Below are 25,973 nucleotides of genomic sequence, written 5' to 3' on the forward strand. Positions count from 1 at the left end.
TTATCTAAACGAGGCAAAGATTCTCCTTTGCCACCAGTAGTTAAAAATAAATGTATAAATTATGAGGAATCTATAATTTATATGGAATATTTTAGTCTTTTGGGATTTTCTAATAGAACTAGTAAACATACTGTGATTTTTTTGTTTTAATTTGAAAGGTGATAAAAATGCTAAATCACCACTTGAAGTAGCATCTTTTTATTTTTAGAGGGGGGAGGTAGTTAGGTTTGTTTATTTCTTTCTTTCTTTTTAATGGAGGGGCTGGGGATTGAACCCAGGACCTTGTGCATGCTAAGCACACACTCTACCACTGAGCTAAACCCTCCCCCTTCAAATAGCATCCTCTTATCCATGAACTTATCTTTGTCTACATACATTTTTAAGTAGGCTTTATTTTTTAAAGTAATTTTACATTTACAGAAAAATTGAGAGGATAGTACAAAGACTTCCCATATACCTTGACGCTCATTTTCACCAATTATTAACATCTAACATTGGTATGGTGTATTTGTTATATTTAATAAATCAATATTAATATATTATTATTAGATAAAATCTGCACGTTATTTGGATTCCCATTAGGTTTTCCCAAATGCCCTTTTTCTGTTCCAGGATCCACCCAGGAAACAATGCTGAATTCAGTTGTCATCCTTCCTGTGGCATCTCTCAGCTTAACAGTTTACCGACTTCCTTATTTTGGGTGACCTTGAAGGTTTTGAGGAGTGCTGGTCACATATTTTGTAGAACGCCCCTCTGTGGAAATTTGCCTGATTATTTTCTCACAGTTAGACCGAGGTTGTGAGTTTCAGGAGGAAGAGGACACAGGTTAGTGCCTTTGTCATTACATCGTATAAGGAACGTACTGTCAACGTGACTTACCACGGTGGACGGAAGCTGACCTCGGTCATCTGGCTGAGGGGGAGTCTGTCAGGTTTGTCCGCTGGAAAGTTAGTTCCTTTTCCCTGTCTCTGCCCACCTTTCTGGAGACGTCACTGTGCACAGCCTGTTCTTAAGGACTAGGGAGTCTCGCTCCACCTTGAGAACCAAGCAGCTGTGTGCATTATTTGGAGATTTGTTTCTTCTTCCCCAATGATTAATTGATTCAATCATTTTATATCACTAAGGGATCATGGATATTTATTTTATACTTGTGGTTATAATCCAGTACTACTTATTTATGTTATTGTTCAAATCGTTCCAGTTTTGGCCACTGGGAGTTCTTTTAGTTGGCTCTGGTGCACCTTTGACACACCTCCATCAATGTGAGGATTTTCTTTTTTTCTTTCTTTCTTTCTTTTTTTTTGGGGGTGGGGGGACTACCTTACTTTTAGCAGAACAATATGCTCCAGGCTGTTTTTGTTTTTTTGAGTTTCATGGTTTTAACACAAATACAATGTGCACGAGCTGTCTATGCGTTTTCTTTGCTGCGCAGCCTGCATTGGGACTGGTGACTCTGATGGCCAGCTGGGCTGCTCTCTCCACAGTGGCTTTGTGGTTCTTGGAGGAGACGTGAGCAATCTCAGCACAGTAATATTTGTTGCACATCAGCAGCACTTCGAGATCCTTGACGCTGTGGACCAGGAACTTGCGGAAGCCACTGGGCAGCACGTGCTTTGTTTTCTTGTTGCTCCCGTAGCCGATGCTGGGCATCAGGATCTGGCCCTTGAACCTCCAGCGTGCCCTATTGTCAATGCCTCTGGGTTTCCACCAGTTCCACTTAATTTTGACATATCATCCTGACTGGTGCCGGATGAACTTCTTGGTCCTCTTTTTGATGATCTTGGGTTTCACCAGGGGGTCTGAGGGCGGCCATGATGCCGACTAGGAGATGGCTGCCACCTCTGTAGGTAGCACTGAGGAAGAGAGCACTCCAGGCTCATTTTGTATGTTTCCTGCTCTAGTCCCAGAATCAGCCATTTCTCCACGGAACCCTGGCTCCTTTTACAGAAGAATGGGATTCACAAACCAAGATATGTGTGATCATTGCTACCATAGTGTCATTTCTTTTGGATCCTCATATGTGAGTATACTAATGCCACTGTCTCTCTGCCCCCCTCTCTCTCTTTCTTTTTTTTTTTAAATTTTTTTTGTTATTGTTGAGGGGAGGTAATTGGCCTTTTTTTTTTTTAACATTTTTTTATTGAGTTATAGTCATTTTACAATGTTGTGTCAAATTCCAGTGTAGAGCACAATTTTTAAGTTACACATGAACATACATACATTCATTGTCACTTTTTTTTTTTTTTTTTTTTTTTGCTGTGAGCTACCACAAGATCTTGTATATATTTCCCTGTGCTATACAGTATAATCTTGTTTATCTATTCTGCATATGTCTGTCAGTGTCTACAAATTTTGAAATCCCAGTCTGTCCCTTCCCACCCTCCACCTCCGGGCAACCACAAGTTTGTGTTCTATGTCTATGAGTCTGTTTCTGTTTTGTATTTATGTTCTTTTTTTCCTTCTCTTTCTGGCTTACTTCACTTAGAATGACATTCTCCAGGGACATCCATGTTGCTGCAAATGGCATTATGTTGTTGTTTTTTATGGCTGAGAAGTATTCCATTGTATAAATATACACATCTTCTTTATCCAGTCATCTGTTGATGGACATTTAGGCTGTTTCCATGTCTTGGCTATTGTAAATAGTGTTGCTATGAACATTGGGGTGCAGGTGTCATTTTGAAGTAGGGTTCCTTCTGGATATATGCCCAGGAGCGGAATTCCTGGGTCATATGGTAAGTCTATTCCTAGTCTTTTGAGGAATCTCCAGACTGTTTTCCACAGTGGCTGCACCAAACTGCATTCCCACCAGCAGTGTAGGGGTTCCCTTTTCTCCACAACCTCTCCAGCATTTGTCATTTGTGGACTTTTGAATGATGGCCATTCTGACTGATGTGAGGTGATACCTCATCGTAGTTTTGACTTGCTTTTCTCTGATAATTAGTGATATTGAGCATTTTTTTCATGTGCCTATTGATCATTTGTATTTCTTCCTTGGAGAATTGCTTGTTTAGGTCTTCTGCCCATTTTTGGATTCAGTTGTTTGTTTTTTTCTTATTATGTCATATGAGCTGCTTATATATTCTGGAGATCAAGCCTTTGTCGGTTTAATCATTTGCAAAAATTCTCTCCCATTCCGTAGGTTGTCGTTTTGTTTTACTTATGGTTTCCTTTGCTGTGCAGAAGCTTGTAAGTTTCATTAGGTCCCATTTGTTTATTCTTGCTTTTATTTCTATTGCTTGAGTAGACTGTTCTAGGAGAACACTTTTGAGATGTATATGAGATAATGTTTTGCCTATATTTTCTTCTAGGAGGTTTATTTTACCTTGTCTTATGTTTAAGTCTTTGATCCATCTTGACTTGATTTTTGTGTATGGTGTAAGGGAGTGTTCTAGCTTCATTGTTTTACATGCTGCTGTCCAGTTTTCCCAACACCATTTGCTGAAGAGACTGTCTTTATTCCATTGTATATTCTTGCCTCCTTTGTCAAAGATGAGTTGACCAAAAGTTTGTGGGTTCATTTCTGGGCTCTTTATTCTGTTCCACTGGTCCACATGTCTGTTTTTGTACCAATACCATGCTGTCTTGATGACTGTAGCTCTACAGTATTGTCTGAAGTCTGGGAGAGTTATTCCTCCAGCCTCTTTCTTTTTCTTCAGTAATGCTTTGGCAATTCTAGGTCTTTTGTGGTTCCATATAAATTTTTTTTTATGATTTGTTCTAGTTCTGTGAAATATGTCCTGGGTAATTTGATAGGGATTGCATTAAATCTGTAGATTGCCTTGGGCAGTGTGACCATTTTAACAAGTCCCAGAATCAGCCATTCCTCCAAGGAACCCTGGCTCCTTTTACAGGAGAATGGTATTCACAAACCAAGATATGTGTGATCATTGCTACTATAGAGTCATTTCTTTCAGATCCTCATGCGTGAGTGTACTAATCCCACTGTCTCTCTGCCTCTCTCTCTCTTTTTTTTTTTTTTTTGATTTTTTGTTGTTGTTGGGAGGAGGTAATTAGGCTTATTTATTTATTCATTCATTCATTCATTTATTTATTTTTGGAGGAGGTACTGGGGATTGAACCCAGGATCTCATGTTTACTATCATGCATGCTAAGCATGAGCTCTACCATTTGACCTACACCCTGCCCCCTCTCTATGGATTTCTGCATGTCACCATCTGTATCTACATTAAGCTAAACATGAGTTCTTACTGATGTCTCCAGTTCCCATGCATTACCACATCCATCACTCCCACAGTAAGAAACCTGGCTGCCACCCACCACCTGCCATCCATTTACTTAACTGTTCAATTCTAGTATACACACCACACCCCATGCCCCAGTGGGAAATGACTTTATCAACAAGCCTGTAGTACTTAAGTGCAATTCCCTTTGCCTTTAGTCTTAACAGACATTTCCAAAGTTACTATGGTCAGCCCCTTTCCCCCATTCCCTTCAGTGAGGATGTTTTATACCTTTGTAATTCGGTTAGGGTCTTTTGTCATAGTCTACATTCCTTCCTGGGGTCTTCCAACCTTGAAGGGTTTTTTCCTTGCCTTTTAGTATGCCTTGTGCTTTTTTAGTGAAAGCTACACATGACATAGTGGGTAATAGGAACTATGGTTAATAGGCCTGTAGCCTGAGGTTTTATGTTGATCTGGCTAAGGATTCGCTGTGTTTAGTGTTTGCCATGGTCGTACATGACTGAATCCTCAGTTTCCTCTAGTGCCTTTAATTTTGTCTCCCCTGGTGGCTTCGGGTTTCCTTGGAGACTCCTTCTTAAGGTGCGTTACTTGCAGCTTGTACTGAAGCCTATTGACATACATGGTGGTAGGATGTCAGGAAAGGGGGAGATTTCTATAGACTTAGGATTAAATATTAGCCTTTTAGCAAACCTATGTTGGTACATCTTTTTTGGCTTCCCACTACTTTGTGAGACAGGAAGGCTGGCAGAGCTTGGAGCCTGGAAATGGGAAAGGCCCCTTCCCAAGGCTGGATACGGCTCTGGTAAAGCCTGTTACTCCGGAGGGTCAGCCTTCGTAGTGGAGAATGCTATTTCACAGTGGTTGCTTTTCCCCTCCCCCTGCTGGAGACGCGAAGGGATCTTTCTTTGTTTTCAGTATGAGAACCTAGTGGGATTCCTGTAGGCGAAACCCAAAAAAAGTGTAGGGGTCCCCTAAGACTACAGCCCCCTGGAGTTTCTTTTTTTCCCCCACTTTTTTGGGGGAGGGTGCTAATTAGGTTTATTAACTTTGTTTTATTTACTTATTTTAATGGCGGTACTGGGGATTGAACCCAGGGACCTCATGCATGCTAAGCACATACTCTACCACTGAGCTATACCCTCTCTCTGGTGGTTTCTTGTTCTCAAACTAGTCCACCCCCGACCTCCAGCACTTCATCAAAATCGCCGTGTCAGTGTTCCTGCCCGTTCCTGGTTCTGGCAGCTTCTGCTCCAGGTAAGCAGATCTCAGCTGGGGCTCTGACTGCACCCGTTTCTCCAGATTTCAGAGTGACTAACTCTGATGTGTTAGTTCTTTCTGAGTCCAGGAGAAGTTATTGACTTGCAACTTATTCAGCATTTTTTCTAGTTGTACAGATAGGAGTGGCGATTTCCAAGAACTTTAGAAGCCAGAGCTGATCCAAAAAGTTACACGTACATTTTCAAACCTGGGTTCCCACACATTTTCATGGATGCTCTCTAAGCAATAACTGAAAAGTAGTGCAGAGTGAACTAATAGAACAGTAGGATTCAGATTCCCAGAGGTGGGCCTGGTCGTGGGTTTCAAAGAAATCACTGCTCCTGCCGTTCAGGTAGAGACCTACCATTATGCAGCTGAACGTGCAAGCAAAAGGCTTGGAGTGCCTTGAGGCACCTGAAATGCCTTTCTCTTCTTCTAACCAGGTCAGGCTAAAATATATCAGCCAAATAAAAAAGGCGTGGATAAACAAGTTTCTACAGTATCGCACAGGGGATTTTATTCAATACTTTGTAGTAACTTACAATGAAAAAGAATATGAAAAGGAATATGTGTATCTTCATGTATGACTGAACTATTATGCTGTACATCAGAAATTGATGCAACATTGTAAACTGACTATACTTCAAAAAAAGAAAAAAGAAAAAAATTATGAGACAAAAAAGGGCGTGGACAATGTGGTGTGTGTGTGTTAAGTTTTTTTGTTTGTTTTATTTATTTATTTATTTATTTTTCTTACAAATAAAAGCAAAGCAAACTTAACTTGGTTTATGTAACAGAAATTTGACATCTGGATTCAGGTGAGCTAATTCCAGTGGTTCATGATGTCACTCGGGACCCACGTTCTTCCCATCTCTCTGCCTTCCGTGGCTCTGGGTTCTTCCGCAGGCACCGCGGCTCCCTCCCCTCCTTTCGCCCCTCCCAGGCTAGGTTCTCCCTCTGTGGCTACAAGCTGCCTCAGCTTCACAGCTCACTCGGTGCTCCGCCTCGAATTTCTTTGGAGGTGGGCCGGTGGGGAGTGGAAGCTGCCATCCTCTCATAGGCTGGTACAGCGTCACTTCCGCTACATTCTTTTTTTTGGTGGGGGTGGGGGGAGGTAATTCAGTTTACATATTTATTTTTATTGATTAATTTTAATGGAGGTACTGGGGATTGAACCCAGGACTTTGTGCACGCAAAGCACACGCTCTACCACTCAGCTATGCCCTCCTCTCCACCCACCTTTTGCTTTTCAACTTAACAGTATTGTCTTCATTTCTCTTTCACATCCACTTACGGAACTACCTTCCACTAAAGACGGACTCTTAATAATTTATTAAACTAACCACCTGTTTACACACACTTGTATTATTTTACTTTGCCTCTGTTACAAAGAAAGCTCTCATACCTAGCCTTGCACAGATTCACGTGCCTGGGCTGGGATTTCTGAGGACGGACTCTTACGCGGAAATTGTTAGGTCTATGGGTATTGATGGAGCTCTTTTCAGCCTTCCAGGAATAAAGAATTGACAGGAGTGTGTCTGTTTTATCAGTCAGCTGTTATTTCTCTATTTTATTCACCAACTACTAAATGCTTGGTTTAATAAAAATAGAGTATGTCTAGGACAATTGCATGATAGAAGGAGCTTATTTTTAGAGATGTCTTCCTTTGGCCTTGTTCTCTTTTAAATTGTCCACCCACAGGGTTGTATCTTTTTATTCCTCCTCGGAAATTCTACTATTCTTAGGTTTAGGACATATCGGACTGGACCCCATGTTTCCTCTAAGATAACAAGGTCATTTCCCACTGCCGCCTTCCCACGTGGTCAGAACTAAGCTCACTACAGCAGTTCTTGTCTCATAACATTTAAATTTGAACAGTTTAATTTCCAACCTAGGAAGTTAAGGGCGTATCTGATGCTCTGCTTTCAACAGTATGAGACTTTCATCAATGAACAGACAATTCAATCCTCCTTATGTTTCTTGTGTTGGCTTTACATCTCATTTTGGAAAAGCATGACTCATTTTCTCTGCATGGTCTGGTGGACTGAGGTCTGCTCTCCCTACAACAAACCTCCTGTACACCACCTTCCCATTCCTGCTTTTTCAAATGCTTCCCACCATTTCCCTCCTAAAATGTGTGTTTCTCCAATAGGTGTATGAGTTTTGGACAGAAAGTGCAAGTTCTCGCTTGCGCTTTCTCTCTTTTTAAATTGAACTGTAATCAGAGAACATGGTATGTATGGTAGTAAATTTCCGGCATTTATTAAGGTTAATTTCTGACATAATTTGTCCACTTTTCAAAATGTTCCATGTGTAGTCTTTAATTTTGTTGAATACGGACTTTTGTGAAGATAGGTTAAATCTCTTATGTCCTCACTAATTTTTGTCTTTTAATTAATTTATTAATTTTGGGAGGAGAGGGAGGTAATTAGGTTTATTGATTTATTGATAGATGGCAGTACTGGGGATTGAACCCAGGACCTCATGCATGCTAAGCACACACTCTACCACTGAGCTATACCTTCCCCTCTCCTCTCTCTTTTAATATATGTGAGTTTTGGGAGCAAAGTGTACCCCCTTATTTCCTCATTCATATCATGAATTTTATATACCTGAAACTCAGTGACTTTATAAGATCATTTTCCATACTCCTGTGTTTAAAGTTCACTTTGTTTAGTGCCCAGGGTCTGCACGTGGCCATGTCACATGGTACAACAATATGGATTCATTTAGACCCTGTTGCTGTGTCCCAAGAATTACTGGGATGAGCATGACTGCTATTCTTGCTCCTGTATTAACAACATCTGAACTGGCCTGGGCTGAAACCTGCTTCTCTCCTGATGTACTTTCAGCCTCTCCCAGTAGGACTGAAAACCACTGGTAACACATTCTAGCCTCATTCTGGGCTTCTACCAGAGAGTGTACCCAAAGTCGAGGAGCAGTGCAGCGTGCCCTGCACACGGCGTTGTTGACTGCAAGCCACCAGGTCATCGAGAGGGATTTTCTTTTTCTGCTAGCCATTCCTCCTCCCTGATTAGAATGGTTTCCATATTTTCTCTTCTTTTTTTTAAATTATTTTTTAGCCTTTTAATTTTTAATTTTATTTTAAAAATATTTTTATTGAACTATAGTCAGTTTACAATGTTGTGTCAATTTCTGGTGTACAGCACAATACTTCAGTCACATAGGAACATACATATATTCGTTTTCATATTCTTTTTCACCATAAATTGCTATAAGATATTGAATATAGTTCCCTATGCTGTACAGCAGAAACTTGTTTTATCTATAACCTTTTTAAAACTGAAGTTTAGGTGATTTACAGTGTTGTGTTAGTTTCTGGTGTACAGTATAGTGATTCAGTTATACATACATATATTCTTTTTCATTACAGGTTACAATAAGCCACTGAATATAGTTCCCTGTGCTATACACACCTTGTTGTTTATTCTGTGCTAAAATGGTTTCCATATTTTCATGGAGCAAAAGTAAATGTTTAGTTTTGAGGCGCCAGCTTTAGTGCTTAATCTTTGTACATATACCTGTGCATCTGTGCACTCTATTTTGAAATGTAATTATTAAATAATGATTCTATTAAAATGAAATGTGAAATCTAGTCAAAAGAACTGCTATCAGGAATTTTAGTGAACACTAAACCCCCGATTTCCATAGTATGATCTAAGACCCCTGAGGAGCCCCACGACCTTCCAGAGAGCAAAACCACTTCCTGAAAGTACTAAGATGCCGTCCTCCTTTTCCGTTGTGCCGGTGTTTGCCCTGTGTCCACAGCACAACAGACTGAATTCAGAAGCAGGAATGAGATCCTAGGTGTCACTCGATTAAGTCAACCACTAAAGAGATTTGCAAAAATGTGAAACAATGCTACTCCTCTCACAAATTTTTTAGTTTAGAAAATAGTTTTTTTTAATAAAGTACACTGACATGTAATGGATTGAATAAATACATGTTTTTAATTTCCCCATTTAATTTGTACTCCAGTAAATATCAAGAGATACGATTCACATTAACAAAAGCTCTTTGGGGACCTTCATTTTCAAGAATGTAAAGGGCTCCTCAGCCCCCAGATTCTGGGAGCTGCTGCGCTGAACTGATTATTCAGATTCAGTCTGGATAGTTATCTTACAACTTCTTTTGAATTTTTTTTTTCAATCTCACAAAGATGGGAGAATTCTATCTACTGTTTCCATCCTCACCTATAGCATAGGTTTTTATTATAACAACTCTTATTCATACATGTCTATAAATATAAATAAAAGGAAAAAGGAGAAGGGAATTGGAAACCCCATCCCATAGACCCCAGAAAAGACATTCAAGTAAGAAAGCTGTCTCTGAGGAATAAAAATTTCTTCTGGTATGAGCTGAAGTGTGTATAATTGTGTGTAAAAATAATTAAAATGTTATTTTTTTAAAATAAGAGGATAATGTCATCCTGCTCCATTCCCAACTCCCATTTCTCTAAAGTTACAATTTCATAACTTTTTTTAACAGCTTTCCTGAAATGTAACTCATATGTTATATAGTGTGTAATTAAATGGCTTTTTAGCATATTTAAAAATTGTGCATCGTTCTCATAATCAATTTTAGAACATTTTCATTACCCCAAAAGGAAATCCTGTACCCAACAGCCTCTCAACCCTCCCACATCTTCCAGCCCTAGGCAAACAATAACCTACTTTCTGTCTCTATATTCACCTATTCTGGAAATTTCGTATAAATGGAATTACACAATATGTAATCCTCTGTGGCTTCTTTCACTTCACATAAATGTTTTCAAGGTTCATACAGGTGTAATGTGATCTCAGGCAAGTAGCTTAACCTCTCTGATCCTTTGTTCATTCATCTGGGACCTACCCATGGAACTGGGATAAGGACAAAGGATGAAACTATGTGAAGTGCCTGGCGTCTAGGAAAGCGCTTAACAATTGCTAGTTAGTGCTGTTCTCCGATGCTAGTATTATTATGAAATTAAATCGGGAAAGGCAAAAACTGGAAGGTTGGATGACATGAAGAGTTGGGGACATGGAGAAAGAGTAACTTTTGTCGACCAATCTGACAGAATTTTGGCAAGTTAAGCATGGATTTACTTTATGACCCAGCCATCCCATCCTAGAGTATTTATTGCAGAAAAATTCTCACGAAAGATCCACGAGGGAACACACACATGAGAATTCATCAGGTGCTGCGTGTGGGAGCAGGAGTCGGAGATGGTTAAGAAAAATGTGGTGGATACAGTGCAGTTTACTGTGCAGCAATCAGAGAGCCACACGTACACGTAAGAACAGAGATAGACTTCCAAATACGGTGTTGCACAAAAAAAGGGAAAAGCCAAATGTATTTGCTGGAGATTTAACCAGGAACACAGAAAACACTTTAAGCGTTTTAAAACAGAGAGGGAATTTTATACAGGGAATTGGTTACCTAGGTGATGAAATATTTGGAAGACCAAACAGGGCACAGGTGAAACAGCCTAGGCATTCACAACAGGAGGAAGGCAGCAACACCCCGTGAGGTTGGAGGGGCAAAGGGATGAGGTGATGGGACCTCAGTCCAACGGCTGAAGTCCTTTGGCAGAAGCTGGACCCGTGGCAGGGTTGTTGAGAGGGAACTGGAGCTATGGAGAAGACACAGCTGCTGTAGGAGACCCTAGAAAAGAGAGATGGAGAAGCATATACCGATTCTCCCTCCATCTTCCAGTCTCCCTCCTGTGCTTTCCACTGGCTGAACTCTACCAGAAGCCAACCAGGGAACCTGACAGTGGAGTCTGCAGAGATCAGTCCACCTCCCCACCCAGCTCCACTCCGCGCTGCCCTGTGATACAAAGCACAGCAGGGAAAGATCAAGAGATGAATTTGAGAGTCAAGGATACCAGCCAGCACACAGAATGAGCACAATGACTTATGTACATTACAAATACACTCACACTCAAAACAAAACTACTCATTTGGCAAGGAACCTACAAACTCAGGTACACAGACACATTAGATTAATTGTCCATGCAGGGGTGAGCTGGGGAGTAAGAAATGGCGCTAAAAGGGAATAAACAAATAAATGAAACAAGAGCAGGGCTTTGCAGGAGCAGACAGATACCTGCTCACAAACTGAAAAGTACACTGACTAAGCCCAAGTACATCAAAAAGAGGTTGAGCTGAAAATGACTTTAGGGTAAGCGAGCATGATACTCAGTCAGCTGTTTAATTCCCATAAGAAAGGGACCCTAAAGCGTATGAGTTACCAGAGCCTAAGTGGATACGTCAGTTCCCATCTTCTTGCTTCTTGAAAAAGAATCTCAGAATCTCAGGTTTTAAGAGGCTTTAGATCTTTTGCATCGTCTGGAAACAACGTGTTAGGAAGACAGCAGGTTTTACAATCAGGCAGACCTGAGTTCTTCCTAGCTGGAGGAATGTATGCTCACTAAACCTCTCTGAGCCTCAAAGTCCTCACCTATAAAATGAGTGTATGATAAATACCTGGCAGGGAAGGGTTGGAAGTTCTACATGTAAAACAATGAGCAGAGTGTCTGAGACACAGTTGACTTTCCATAAACGGGAGCTAACATCTAGTCCAAGTCCCTCACTTCGCAGAGAAAGAAACGAAGGTTATCATCTCAGGGGAGTTAAGAAGCATATCCAGGATCGTACAGACAGAGCAGAGTTGATTATGGATTTTAGATTTTCAATATGGATATCCAAGTATCCATATTTAGAAAAAAAAACAAAAAAAGAAAAAAAATATATCCATATTTAAACACCCATATTTAAAATATGGATATTTAAACACCTATTTGAATATTCAAATATCCAAATTTAAAATTTAAATATAACATTTAAAAATAATTTCTCCATATTTAAAATTATTTAAATATCCATAGTTAAAACCTATTTAAATGGATTTCGTGGGTATATACCTAGGAGTGGAATTGGAGGTACGACTTGAGGATAAATTCCTAGAAGTAGGGTTGCTGTGTCAACAAGTGAATAAATGTGTAGTTTTATTAGACATTGCCAACCCCCCCCCAAGACTGTACATATTTGCATTTCTACCAGAAAATCATGAGAGTGCCTCAAACATTCTTTTCAAAGAGAAATGCTGTCTCTGGGGCATTACAACTGAAGTCTTTTCAAAATCACGTTGTACAAGACAGTCCACACAAACAGGTGTGCCCTTAATGGACAAAACCAGTTCAGCTGACTTGTAATCTTCATCACAAACAGTGTGAGGATCAAGAAACTCGTTTAGCGCACAGCAGCTGTTCAGTGGTAAAGCTTGCTTTCTTGAATATTGATTTCCTCGTGTGTGAGGGAGGCTCTACTTTGGAGGGAAGTGAGAGGAGTGGCGGATGACCTAGATTTGCGCTTTGTACACACGGGTCTTCACAGGACGTAATGTGCGTATAATGTGCAATGAGTACATGTGACGTATAATAAATACAAGGAGATAGAGCCCGCCTCCCAGCAGCACCCCTTCCACTTGTCCTGAGGGCTCGCTGTGCTGTCATCTTTGTTTACACCACCCGTGCCTTCCCTCAGAGCCTCTGCACTTTGAAAGATGCCTTCACCCCTTGATCTAGGGGTGGGTCATATGGCTCTGGCCTCAGCTAAGAAGCCCAACATTTTTTTTAAAATTTATTTTGTATTGAAATGTAGCTGATGTACAGTGTTAGTGTCAGGTGTACAGCAAAGTGATTCAGTTATACATACGTATATTTTTTTCAGATTCTTTTCCATTATAGTTTATTATAAGAAACTGAATAGAGTTCCTGTGCTCTACAGGAGGTCCTTGTTGTTTACCTATTTTATATATATAGTAGGTGTATCTGTTAATCCCCAGCTCCTAATTTACCCCTCCCTGCCCTTTTCCCTTTGGTAACCATAGTTTGTTTTCTATGTCTGAGAGTCTATTTCTTAACCAACTCAACCTGATTCCCTGATTCTGTAAATGTTCCAGGTGTGAACATACCACACTATGAGGACCAAGGTAGAAAACATAAATCGGGCAAGAGAAAAAAGAAATTAGGTGGGGAAGGTATAGCTTAGCGGTAGAATGCATTCTTAGCATGCATGAGGTCCTGGGTTTGATCCCCAGCACCGTTCAATAAATAAATACATAAATACATAAATAAATAAATAAATACCTAATTGCCTCCCCCACCAAAAAAAATTTTTTTAATACATAAAAAAAAGAAAATAGGTATGTGTTTGCCTAATTGAGCCTCTCAATAAACTAACCTTGAAGCCTGTCTCACTTCTGCACTTCCATCTGCATGACCCAATAAATCCCATTTATTATTTAAATCAATAAGAGCTAGGTGCTCTGTGACTGGCAACCAGAAACATTCTAATTTATACAATGAGCAACTTCAATATTACCTACAAGAATATTTTGCAAATACATGACGTTCCCTAGGTTTTTTAAAGAAAAGATGAGTGAAAAAAATATATATATATCTTTTCATAAAGCTTTTCATTCCAGGAAACAGTTCGTCATCTTGATACAAATGGCCAAAGCTACTAGGTCCAGATTCTAGCCTCTTAGAACTTAAAGGGGGCATTAATATTCCAAGTCTAAATTTGTAGTTCTCAAATACTAAAAGTTAGACCCAAAACTTTATCAAGAAAGTCTGACAAGGCATGAAATATCTTAAAGTCAGAAGGAAGGACATGCTCATCTATATTGGCTGCCCTGGGCCACCATTTTTAGACAGTTTTCCTGCCTTCCTCAATTACAATTATACTCCTGCTTCTCTGAGCTTCTGCTTTGCTCACTCAAAACCTTTCATTTATCCTGCTACAGACTGTTTGGTGCGGGTTGTCAAGAACTGTTAAGAGCCTGGGGTTTTGCTCTTCATGCAAGCTAACAAGTCAGCCCGCCACAGTTTCATGGATGGTGACAGACCACACAAAAGTCCAAGTTGGAAACAAAAGATTTTTGTTACTCATAGCAATAGCAGCAGCCAGAATATCAACATTTCCTTGCACTGCCTGTCAGAGCCCCAGGAGCCACAGAGCCATGGGAAAAGGGGAAGGAAACACCTGCACGTGGAGTGGGTTGCATTACAGGAGCAATCTTCAGTTTAGGGAATCCAAATCTTTTATAACGGGCAGTACGCAGGACTGTGCTTTGGTCACTGTACAATGACTTTGACATCTTGCAGAATTTAAAAAAAAAATAGACTTTACTTTTCTAAGAGAGGAAATGCAGGGCCCCAGTACAAAAGGGGTTACAGCTGACATATCACCTTCATCAATGCCATCAGAACTGGATTAAGATTTACAGACTTGGGTAGGGGAGCAAATAAGATAATTTGACACATTAAAAACATTTGTCTATTTTTAGAGATTCAGCATCCTGCTTCCATGTGTGGGAGCGGACGGGGGGAAGGCAGGGTAGGTGAACACTGGTGGCGGGAATGCACCAGTTTGTTCACTGTACCTTCTATCACAGTCCTCTAACCCTGCACATGGTAACTGCTGTTACTCAGGCATGTCTTTTCTGGTGTCTCTTTCATGCTCTTTCTTTATATGTATATGTATTATATATATATATTTTTAAAGTATAGTCAGTTTACAACATTGCATTAATTTATGGTGTACAGCATAGTGATTCAGTTATGCACATATATATTCCTTTTCATATTCTTTTTCATTATAGGCTATTACAAGAGATTGAATAAAGTTCCCTGTGCTGTACAGTAGTACCTTGTTGTTTACCTATTTTATATATAGCAGTTAGTCTCTGCAAATCCCAAACTCCCAATTTATCCCTCCATCCCCCTTGCCCTCTGGTAACCATAAGTTTGTTTTCTGTCTGTGAGTCTGTTTCTGTTTTGTAAATAAGCTTGTTTGTGTCATGTTTTTAGATTCCACATGTAAGTGGTATCTTTCACCCTCTTTCCAAGTGCCTTTTCCTCCTAACAACATACAGTATTCTCCTTGGAAAGAGTTGAAACAAATAGTTTTTCCATCTCATGTTGCTGTGGTATTTTAGTACTAGTTTTAGGACTCTACAGTGCACCACCCTGAACAACTGCCAGGCAGACCCGTCTCTTCATCTGCCCCTATCAATGTCATCGTGGTGAACAAGAGAGATCTACTGAGTGTTTATTGTATCTTTGGTGCTTTGTTAAGTGATGATCTAAGAAAGCCAGGAAGGTAGGAAGGGAATCCATATTTTGTACCAGGTGCTGGGCTACCTGTTTTAAGAACGTTATTTCACTCAGTCATCACAGCACTGTACTAACTATGGTCCAGAGGGGTAAGTAATCCATATCGTGGTAATAAGTGACTGAAACAGGTTTAAAATTCTAGGTGTATCTGACATCAAAACCCACTTGAGTTAGAAAATTCATCTTGGAATTCAAGAACATTGTAACTCTGGGAGAAGCACTCAGTGCAAAAAAAGAATAGCACCACTATATGCAGAATATGAAATGTGGTTACAGACAACAAGTGCTACAGGAAAATGTCCATACTCTGCGGTGGTGTGGTACTTGGGTCCATCACCCACTGCTCTGTGTACTCGAATGGACCAAGGTGGGTAACATCTGTTTGGGTACTTGATGTGGGTGCTCTTTTAATTTTCACAAGAGGAATTCAACTTGGATTTCTACTACCTTGTGTAAGCACTTCAAAGAAGAAACATAAGCCCTCAGGCTCAAACTTCTCAACCTCTTTGAGCTCCCTACCCAAAACCGTATCTGCATCTACACCCATTCTTGACTCCTTGTCTCTGGACAAGATGCCCTCCCCCATCTAAAGCTGATTCTTGTACCTCAACTCTCCTTCCTCCTCAGGTCCAACTCCGTCAAGTAACCTTTCTCAGATGGTGTCTTTAACCATTAAGTTGCCACCTGCTCTTTCCTACCAGCATTTAAACATGACCTAGGCTTTGCCTTCTCTTCTTAAAGACTCTTCCTTGATCCTGTATATTTTTTCTATGTATTATATTACTTTCTTCCTTCACAGCCAAGTTTCTTTGAAGAACTGTCTGTATTCAGGGTCTTTGCTTCCTATTTTTCATTAATGTGTTGACCCACTACAATCATTACAGCACAGTAATGTGGGCCAAAATTGCACCTCAGTTTCCTCACCTGTAAAATGGGGATAATAACAATACCTACCTCATACAACTATGAGGATTAAATGGGTTATTTCATATAAAGCCCTGAGGACAGTGCCTGGCACATACTAAGCACTACAGGTGTTAACCATCATTACAAATATTATAATCATTTCTTAATTACACAGATCCAAGTGTAAGGATAAGAAAAAGAGACCAAAAAGAGAGCCCACCTCAGTTTTGCCCAACTAAACAACAGATACATCTGCTGGAAAGTAAAGTATTTAAAAAACACATCCCAGTAAGTGACTTAATAGGCTGTAAACTCCATTCAGGCATGTCTCTTATTCTTTGTTCTGTTCCCAGAACCTGGCACAAGGTCTCGCATACGGCAATAACTCAATATCCATCTATCAACTATCCACCTAATATCTATCTTAATGGATAGACATCCGGTAACAAACAGTAATAGAATTCTTCTACCTCCAGAAAGAACTTGATAAATCTGCTCGATAAATTCGTTTAAATTGAGTGTACTCGTTTCTTTTTTCAGAAGTCACCATGACTCACACGCACAGCCAAAGGCTTTTAACCCAAGAGTGAACAGAGGCCCGCTTGCTCAGTAAATGTTCTGTTAGTACTTCTTTTTTTAAAGTACATGCTGCTAGTTTTACCTAATAAAAACAAATTGAGAGGCGAAAATAAAATCACCAGCTGTCTCCCGTCTCCTGGGAGACGGGGTGTGACGTCAGCAGAGCGGGGCGGGCCCAGCCTAGTGCGCATGCCCCCGACGGCGGGCGCAGTGCGCGTGCTCGCGCCGGGGTCAGAGGGTCGGCGCCTCTGACTGGCTGTGGGGCTGACGCCGCCCGGTAAATGGCGCTGCGGGCGGGAAGGTTGAGTGGCTGGCGCGCCGAGCTTTCAGGGCTATGTGTAGTGACTTCCAGAGGGCTGAGTCTGGGACGGAGGTGAGAGCCGCCGGGGTGGGAGTCAGGGAGACCAGAACAGGGCTGCGGGCGGGCGAGGGCACGGGGAGGCCGGGGCGCCCCGAGGTGGGGGAGGCGCGCGGGGCCCAGACGCAGGCCGCCCGGAACCTCGCCCCGCAAACCGGTGTCCCCCGGAGCCGCCCCCAGCACCCAGCGGTCCTCGGGGCGCAGGCGGAGGACCCCACTCCGGGGGTACGAGAGCTCACGGGGTGCACTGAAGGGTGTGAAATGCGAGCTCTCTGCTCGCTGGGATGATGCTCCAGACCTGCCCCACGTTGGCCACAGTCAGACATGGTTAGCTGTGCAGGAGAAGCTGGGAAAAGCAGGCCCGCCAGGTGGTTCGTTCCTTGACTTTTCCAGAGCAGCGGTGTTTGAGTAGGCTGCTTCACCTCCTCCCGCTCATGTTTTGGTCCTGGCTTACGGCATCAAGCCCTTGCCATCGCAGTTTACATTTCCAGCCTAAATATCCAGTGCTACACAAGCCATTTGATGCCTGCAAGAATTTATTCAGAAATTGAACCAGCAAGTATCAAGCACTTAACTGGGTGTCAGCCGCTGGTTAGGAACAAGAGTAAGAAACGAAAGAAAGAACTGCTGTCGCAGAGCTGGTAGGGGAGGCTGACTACAAGTTACCGCGCGGGTGCTCCGTCATGCTGGCAGCAGAGAGGCGGGCATCCTGGAAGACTGCCTGGGAGGAGGAGATGACAGCTGAAGTTTTAGGGACCTGTTGAGGTTAGCTTGGCGAGGGGAGGGTGACTTTCGGGGCAGGGAGTTGCAAGGATGTAGGTTCTGTGTTCAGCAGGAGCAGGCCGATTTAGGGGAACTGCGAGTAGTTCTCTGTGGTTGGAACAAAGCTAACGAGGGAAAACAGTGTTAGGAAGTAAGTCCTGAGAAATAGGTAGAGGTGGGTTGTGAAGGAGCCTTTGAGCAGGTGAGGGAGAGGAAGCAACACTCAGTAAAATGAGCCTGCAAGCTTTCCCTGGGGAGGGCCAGGTGGTCAACATTTGGGCTTTGCCGGCGGTTCCGTCTCTGTTACAACCACTCAGCTCTAATGTGAAGGCGGCGGTAGATGTGGAAACCAGTGAGCACAGCTGGGTTCCAATAAAACTTTTATTTTTCATGTATTTTCGGTTTTGTTTTGGGGGGGCGATGGGGGAGGTAATTAGGTTTACTTATTTGTTTAGTGGAGGGACTGGGGATTGAACTCAGGACCTTGTGCATGCACTACCTCTGAGCTATATCCTCCCCCCAAACTTTTACTTTTTTAACCTGGAGGATTTGGCCTCCTGGCCATAGTTCACCAACCCTTGCCCCTTAAGAAGAGAGGCACTTTTTGATGTAAGAACTGCAAAGAGCTATAACCTTATTTATTTATTTTTAAAATCATATTTATCGTTTTCATTGAAGTATAGTCAATTTACAGTATTGTGTTAGTTTCTGGTGTACAACATAGTGATTCAGGTATACATATGTAAATGTATATTCCTCTTCCTGCTTTTCGTTATAGGCTATTACAAGATACTGAATATTGTTCCCTGTGTTGTGTAGGACTTAGTTGTTTCAGCCTTACTTATTTAAATGGTAATTTGAAAGCCAGGTTAAATTTAGTGACTTCTGGAGTCAGAACATGCCTAGCATCCCCAAAAAAGGAGAGCCCAGTACAGTCAAATCACTGAATGAAGAATTCAGCGTCATATCGCGGGCCGGCCTAGGCTGTCTGGGGACCCTCAGCAGGGTTGTTTTGCTCATACTACTTTGGAGTCGGGTGGGGTGGAGAGGAGAATAGTCAGCTGGGCGATTGGTGCTCCTTTATTCTTTTTCCTTTTTGTCAACAAAACCAACTAAGCAGGTCTCTTTTCCCATAGGCGCTGGGCACCGTATGGCCGTTGCTTTATTTGTTCAGGTTGTGTTTTCTTTCTGTGCACATTCGTCTACGTAATGTTGGAGGCATTGTGTTGAGGAAGATATCTGAGGTCATAAGCTATCCCAAGAAACTGCAATAAGCTACTTAAAAGTCTTAATTCACGAGAATAACCACCCTATAAAACAGCTGACTTTTCCCACATCTTGTGAATATTAGGGAAAAGACATTTCATACAAGAAAACAAAGTTGCAAAGAATATTTTTGTTTAACAGATTCTAGGGATGCATTTTATGGTGGCCCAGATAGCGAGTGGAAAGGTTATATAAGGAGCCTCTGACTATACGAAACTCACATTTGAATGCAGTGTGTGACAGAGTAATCTGTTCTTCCCCTTACTTCCGCCCAGAAGCAATGGCATTTTTGCTTTTATATTCCGCTGAGAGTTATCAGGAGACCTTCACGGTGATCTTGGCAGTATACTGGTGTCATCCACCAAATGGCATCATTTGCACGTGGTTGTTAAGTAGTGGTGCGCTTGACATTTTCTCGAAAATGCAAACGTGCCTTGAGTTTAAAGATAATCAGTGGATAAAAAATTTAAAGTGTCCAGTTTTGGTTGTCATGCACATACTGCTTCTTTTTTCCTTAATTAACTTCACTATAACAGTTCTGTTATATTATTAAAGTAGTGTGTGCTTATGGCAGAAAATTCCAGCAGCACTGATGTGAAAAGTGGAAAACTTCTCCACCCCAGTGATCATTTCCCAAGGCGAATTTTTGTACATTTTCCCGGAAATCTTCTGGTGTCATTTTGGAGGCTGAGATGGATAGTGCTTGGCTGGAAGTTCTGGTCTTGGCTCTGTCAGGAACAAGCTTGGTGATTTTGGTTAAGTTAATAAAACTTGACTTCTATCTTTGTAAAATGGGAGTGGTCGATTATGACTTCTCAGTTCCCTCTCAGCTATACTTCTGGAAGGTGGGTTCTTAATATTTCTTTGTATCCTTTCACTAAGCACAGTGTTCCCTCCATAGGAAACAGCTGATAAATATTTATTAACAATGACTGATTTTCTTTTCTTAGAAAAGGTACAGGGTGACCTTTTTGCCAGAGGCAAATATTCAGTAAGACAAATTTAATATTTATTAAATAATAATATTTCAGTTTTGTGTCATAGACTTAGAACAATGTATGTCCCCTTCTCTCTTCGCTTTTCTTACCCAGAATAGAACAAGTGCTCCTTCGTTGCCATTGTGAATACCTTCAACTTCCTTGTCTCCACATCCTAACCTACTTTCCTAACCATTAAACCCAGCTGTCGACTTTCACTGAGTGTCTCTGCCCACTCAGCTGAATATTGCTAAAGAAAATCACAACTAGGCTGACTTCATTTCATTTTAAATTTATAACCATCAATCTCAAGTGGACTCCCAGTCCACCTATGCTTTTCCAGTAATTAATTCATTTTCTCATTGCAAAACATCTGTCAAGTCCAGCCTTATTCCTGGTTTTCAGACACATCTGTTCTATTATCTTTTTGACATATCCACACGGATGTCCAGTAGGCATCCTGCAGTTAACATGCTCATCACGATTGAATCCTAGATTCAGAGAAAAAACTTTAATATGCTCCAAATTGAAGTCTTGATTTGCCACCACACACGTACACCCACACCTCAACCTGCTTCCTCCCAAGTCTTCCCTGTCTTGTTAAATGGTGAATTTGTTCTACCTGTTGCTCAAGGCAAAAACCTTCAAGTCATTCTTGAGTCCTCTTTTTTTCCTCCCTTACCAACCCACAGTCATTAGCAAATCTGTCTTCTAACCTGCAGTATGTATCCTGGGTTTGACCACTCTCACTGTCTTCACTGCAGCGATTCCTATTCCTAATAACCATCACCCACTTGACGGCAGCAGCCCCCCGACTGGTCTCTGCTCCGCCCTGTCCACACTTATTCTAATGTGTAGTCCACATAGTATCCAGGGTGATTCACTCAAGACATAAACAGACTCTACTGCTCCGAGCTTTCCAGAGGCTCATGTATCATTTGCGGTAAGATCCAGAATCCTGTTTCCTACAGTGACGTGTGACTTGCAAATTGTGTGGTTTGCCCTTCAGCCCCTCCCATGACCTCTGATCTCTTCTGCCTTCCTGATCTCATCTACCTCTCTCTCTCTCATTGCTCTTCCCTCACTGCCTTCACTCTTGTCCCTGCTGGTCCTTGAATGTGCCAGACGGGCATCAGCCTCTGAGCCTTTGCAGTTTCTGTTCACTCTGCCTAGATCGCTGTTCCCTCAGAAGCTGACATGGCTCACTTCCTCACTGGCATCAAGTTTCTGCTCACATGCCAACTTAGAGAAGAAGCTTTTCCATCCAGTATAAGGAGGTCCTTCCTACTGTTAATCTTTATTCCTAGAGGAACCTCTGTTTATTCTTCTTAACACTTATCATGCCTGACATCTTACACTGTTGTCTTCCTCCCCACCCCTCATGCCTGCCATTTAAGGATCGAGGTTGCAGATTTTGTTCTCTGTCGGGTTTACTCCTTTAAGTCTCAGTGTTTAGAACAACATGTAGCCCACAATGGGCACCAATCATTGTTAAATGGATAAATTTCATGCCTTCCTCCTCTTCCTTCTGCCCTCTTTCTGCACTGCCTCATCTGTCATTGATGAAAAAATTCACAGGAACTCCCTTATTTTTTCCTGTTGTCTGTTGCTGATTTCTAGTTTGTTTCTATTATAGTCAAACATACTTTGTGTGATTTCAGTTCTTTTAAATTTGTTGAGGTTTGTTTCATGGCCCAGAATGTAATATATCTTGATTAATATTCCTTGGGCACTTGAAAAAAAAGTACATTCCGCTGCTGTTAGATGGTCCTGTAGATGTGAATTAGATCCTGCTGACTGTATTGTTCAGATCTTCTAGTAAGTCTGTTGTTTGCTGAGAAGTGGGTGTTGAAGCCCCAGCTGTAATTGTGGATTTGTCTGTTAGTCCTTTCAGCTCTGTGAGTTTTGCTTCATGTATTTTGAGACTCTTTGATGCATGTACATTTAGGATCATACATCTTCCTGGTGGATTGACACTAGGAATTTTATCATTACGTAGTGTCCCTCTTTGTCTCCAGTAATTTTCTTTGCTTGGAAGTCTGCTCTATTGCATAGTAATATAGCAACTCCTGCTTTTTCATCAAGTCTATATTGATAATAATATATGTATTGATTTTCTCTAAATTCCCTCCTGTAAAGTAGAATAAATATTTCTGCGTCTAAGAAAGGGCACCTTCTCCACATGGGATTTGAATTCCATCCACCCCATTCCTCCCCCTCAAGGACATTGCTCCTGCAGATATTCCCACTCCTGTGACCATTTTCCTCCATCTTCTGCATCTGGAATCTTCTTTTCTACCAGTCGTTTCCATCTGTATCCTAACATAACACAATAAATACCAAATAAGCCAAAAAAAGCTCCCTAGACATCAAATCCCCGTTCAGCCCCATTCCCTTACTCCCCAGCAGAGCAAAGAGTAGTTTGTGCTCTGTGCCCAAACTTCCTTATCTCATTCACTCTTTAGCCCACTGTAACCTGGCTTCTGGCTCCACCTTCCACTAAAAGTGCTCTTGTCAAGGTTTTCATCAATCTTTATGTTGCCAGATGCTTGTTTATAAGTGCCCCTCCTACTAGACTGAAGTCTAGAAACAGTAGAATTATGTTATTCCTGCAGGCAAGCTGGCAGGACCCAGGAAGGGGCTGATAAGTGTGTGTCTAGTTCCTGCTCTCAAAATAATCCACTGGAAAAAGTCTCTCCTTCCCTGGGGATGAGAGGATGAGAGAATAGGGGAGGCAAGGGGGCAAGGAGTAGTGATTTTATTTGGAAAGCCAGCAGACCGAGAAAATGGGGGACTAATGTCCCAAAGAACCATCTTGCCTGAGTTAGAATTCAGGCTTCTTTTATACTAAAAGGAGAGGGAGTAAAGGCAAACATTTCCTGGTTTCAGTCAGCCTCTGGAGGGGATGTGTTAATCCCTTCCTGCAGTCATTCACCGGTGAGCCTGGTAGGGATGCTTCCTGTGAGCTAAACAAAGGTGTTTTAGCTGAATACTCATCACCTGGGAGCAGGGTTCCCAGCTCCTGCAGTTTTGATTGTGTGCTTTACTGTGTCTGGGATCTTGCATATAGTTGATCTTACAGTCTAAATGAAATTTTGAAGCACAGTCTGATATAACTTCTAGTGAAATCTTAAGAATACATTTAATGAAATTAGTAATTTGTGGATGTCAAATTTAGAATTTAGTCCTTATGAATTCTGCTAGAAATTAATGCTGCTTAGTCAGTTATGTATCTATTTTTCCTTCTTACAGGATGGTTGCTTTTTTTAAAAAAATACTAGTTATAAAAGCAGGAGCTCTTCAGGGAATATACTTAGAAACAATGGAATTTAACTATTTAGTATTTGAGTAACAGTTGTCTATTCTATATAATGTAAACAAAAGCTTAATTGAAGAGCCAGATCTAGTACTCTGCCCTGAAAGACAGTTGAGTTTCCTCAGTGGTGAAGGAGCCTAATTCACAAGTGAAAAAGAATTAGTCCTTTAATTTAAGGGACTATCATGATAAGGGCCGGATTTTTCATGGACCACATGCGTGTTAACACAGAGCTGCTTTCCCTGCCTTCCCCCTCATTCTAGCTCCTCTCTTTCTGTTAAAACAGTTACATATGTTTGCCTGAAGTAAACTTCCTCTATATATGTAGTAGAACTACTAAGAATTGTATTCAATCTGTAAGTGGAATCCAGGCCTGTTACAGGGCAGGGTGGGAATATTGGGTTTAGGATGTTTACTTCTTTAGGTCACCTTTTACACTTAACTGGTTTGAAGCCTTGCTGCTGGGGACTGTCTGCAAACAGATTTAATCAAAAAAGGTCAAGGGAAATGAGCCTTTATCCAAATTATATGCACGTGTTTGCCTTAACTTCATTCATTTCTGGTTAATTTGATCTTTAAGCTCTCCTGCGCTAGTGTAAGCCTTTGCATAATTAAATGATGTTTTAAAACATCTGCATGATACATACTTTCTTTAACAGGCATTGAAGGTATATGATTGCCTATAAAACAGACTTTTGTTAGTAAGCATTAAGAACTTTGATGACAGCTGTAAGAATACTCATGGACTTCTGTTCAGCAGAAGTTTGCATAGATCGTCCACGCATGTAGAAAATCTACATAATTTGAGGTTCTTTTTACTCTCCATCCTAACCCTGATTCTACCCACCTATGTCCTGTTTACCTTCAACTTAACAGGCAGCTACTAAGTTTCTGCCAAATGTAAAGCATTTTGGAATTGGTGGTGAGCCAAGGTAGACCCTTTTCTTTTTAAGCTTTTACATCCAGGTGAGGGAGACTGGCTGGTACTGTGTTAAGTAAGGTAATAACTCATGGAAGGTGGCCCTGAGGAATGTGTAGAATTTTCATTCTTTCAATAGTCTGGGTCTTAGGGAATTTAATTGAGAGAACAGGTAAAGGACATTCCAGGTGGAAAGAAAAAAAGCATTTCTGTATCAGTGAACATTTTGTATGTGTCCGAAAGAACTGTATGCTCAATCCCTCATTCAAAATTAAAGGTACCTCTCACACAGATTACCATCGACTATCTTTTATGCCTTCATAGCATCCCGTATTTATTTCTGTTACAATACCTGCCATGCTGTATTGTACTTTTTAAATCTTTTGGCTCTCCCCTGGTAAATTCTTTGAGGATAGTTACTGTGTCTGTTTTACCTGTGTATCCCCAGTGCCTTACTCAGTTCCTGGAGTACTGTTGACTTACCTGAAATGTTTACCAATGAATATCTGTATTGTTGAGTATTATCCCTTTTGCAGACTGTATGCTTGCTCAGTATTGATGTTGCTGTTGAAACATTTAGGGCTCCTTGTTGGGATAATTTTCTAGACAGGACATCACATTGGTTTGGTCTTTAGCTTAGTAAGTCCAAAAACTGTTTCATCCGGGTACTCAGATTTTGCCCGACTCAGTGACGTGACTGAGGCTCTGTCTCACAGTGGGCAAATTCTGGGCTTGGGGAGCCAGAGAGATCTCGGTTAGATCCTGACTCTGGTGTCTACTTATTTTCTCATCTGAAAAATAGAATGATAACAAATAGAGTTAATGTGACAGTCAAAAGAGATAATGTATGTAAGTTGTGAACCACTGATACCGCAGCAGGTACAAACATTAGCTGTTATTAGATGCTGTTGTTAGGACAATAAAACCTAGCAGATGCTGATTTACAAACCAAATGCCGAATGTAGTAATTTACAACACTAGTGCAACTGCCAAATAGACCAGAATTGTTGTGTCCACTGTGTATTCTCTTCCAGTTAGGAAATTTGGGCTCAGAAAGGTTGCTTAGAGAATCAAGAGAAATAGTTGAATTGTCTTAATAGCTACCATCAACTGAGCTCTGTTTGCCTGATGTGTTAATCTTCCCTGAAAGGAGCAAACTGTCATGTCAAGCAGAACTTATTAGGGTTCCCTTTACCCTTACTTAACTTACCCTTTGCCCTACTGAAACTCCAGATTGGTTATACC

At 41.2% G+C, this 25,973-nt stretch overlaps 1 protein-coding gene and 1 long non-coding RNA gene across 3 annotated transcripts in view; both read left to right on the forward strand.

The window, feature by feature from the left end:
* The first annotated feature begins 722 nt into the window (after positions 1-722).
* On the forward strand, positions 723-5,435 carry LOC135321726 (uncharacterized). The gene is made up of 3 exons (XR_010381760.1): positions 723-825; positions 1,902-2,020; positions 5,377-5,435. It is a non-coding gene; the product is annotated as an uncharacterized LOC135321726 (long non-coding RNA).
* Positions 5,436-17,367: 11,932 nt separating this feature from the next.
* XRCC2 (X-ray repair cross complementing 2) overlaps positions 17,368-25,973 on the forward strand; it is a 160,368-nt gene continuing 151,762 nt past the window's right edge. Inside the window, exon 1 of one of the 2 annotated variants that reach the window (XM_031455756.2) lies at positions 17,368-17,503. In XM_031455756.2, coding sequence (XP_031311616.1) covers positions 17,465-17,503 — 39 coding nt within the window. In that variant the 5' untranslated portion in view covers positions 17,368-17,464. The remainder of the gene's footprint in view (positions 17,504-25,973) is intronic. The other variant, XR_010381518.1, reaches the window with a different exon arrangement.

Source organism: Camelus dromedarius, chromosome 7, assembly GCF_036321535.1.
Source record: "Camelus dromedarius isolate mCamDro1 chromosome 7, mCamDro1.pat, whole genome shotgun sequence".
Classification (NCBI taxonomy): domain Eukaryota; kingdom Metazoa; phylum Chordata; class Mammalia; order Artiodactyla; family Camelidae; genus Camelus; species Camelus dromedarius.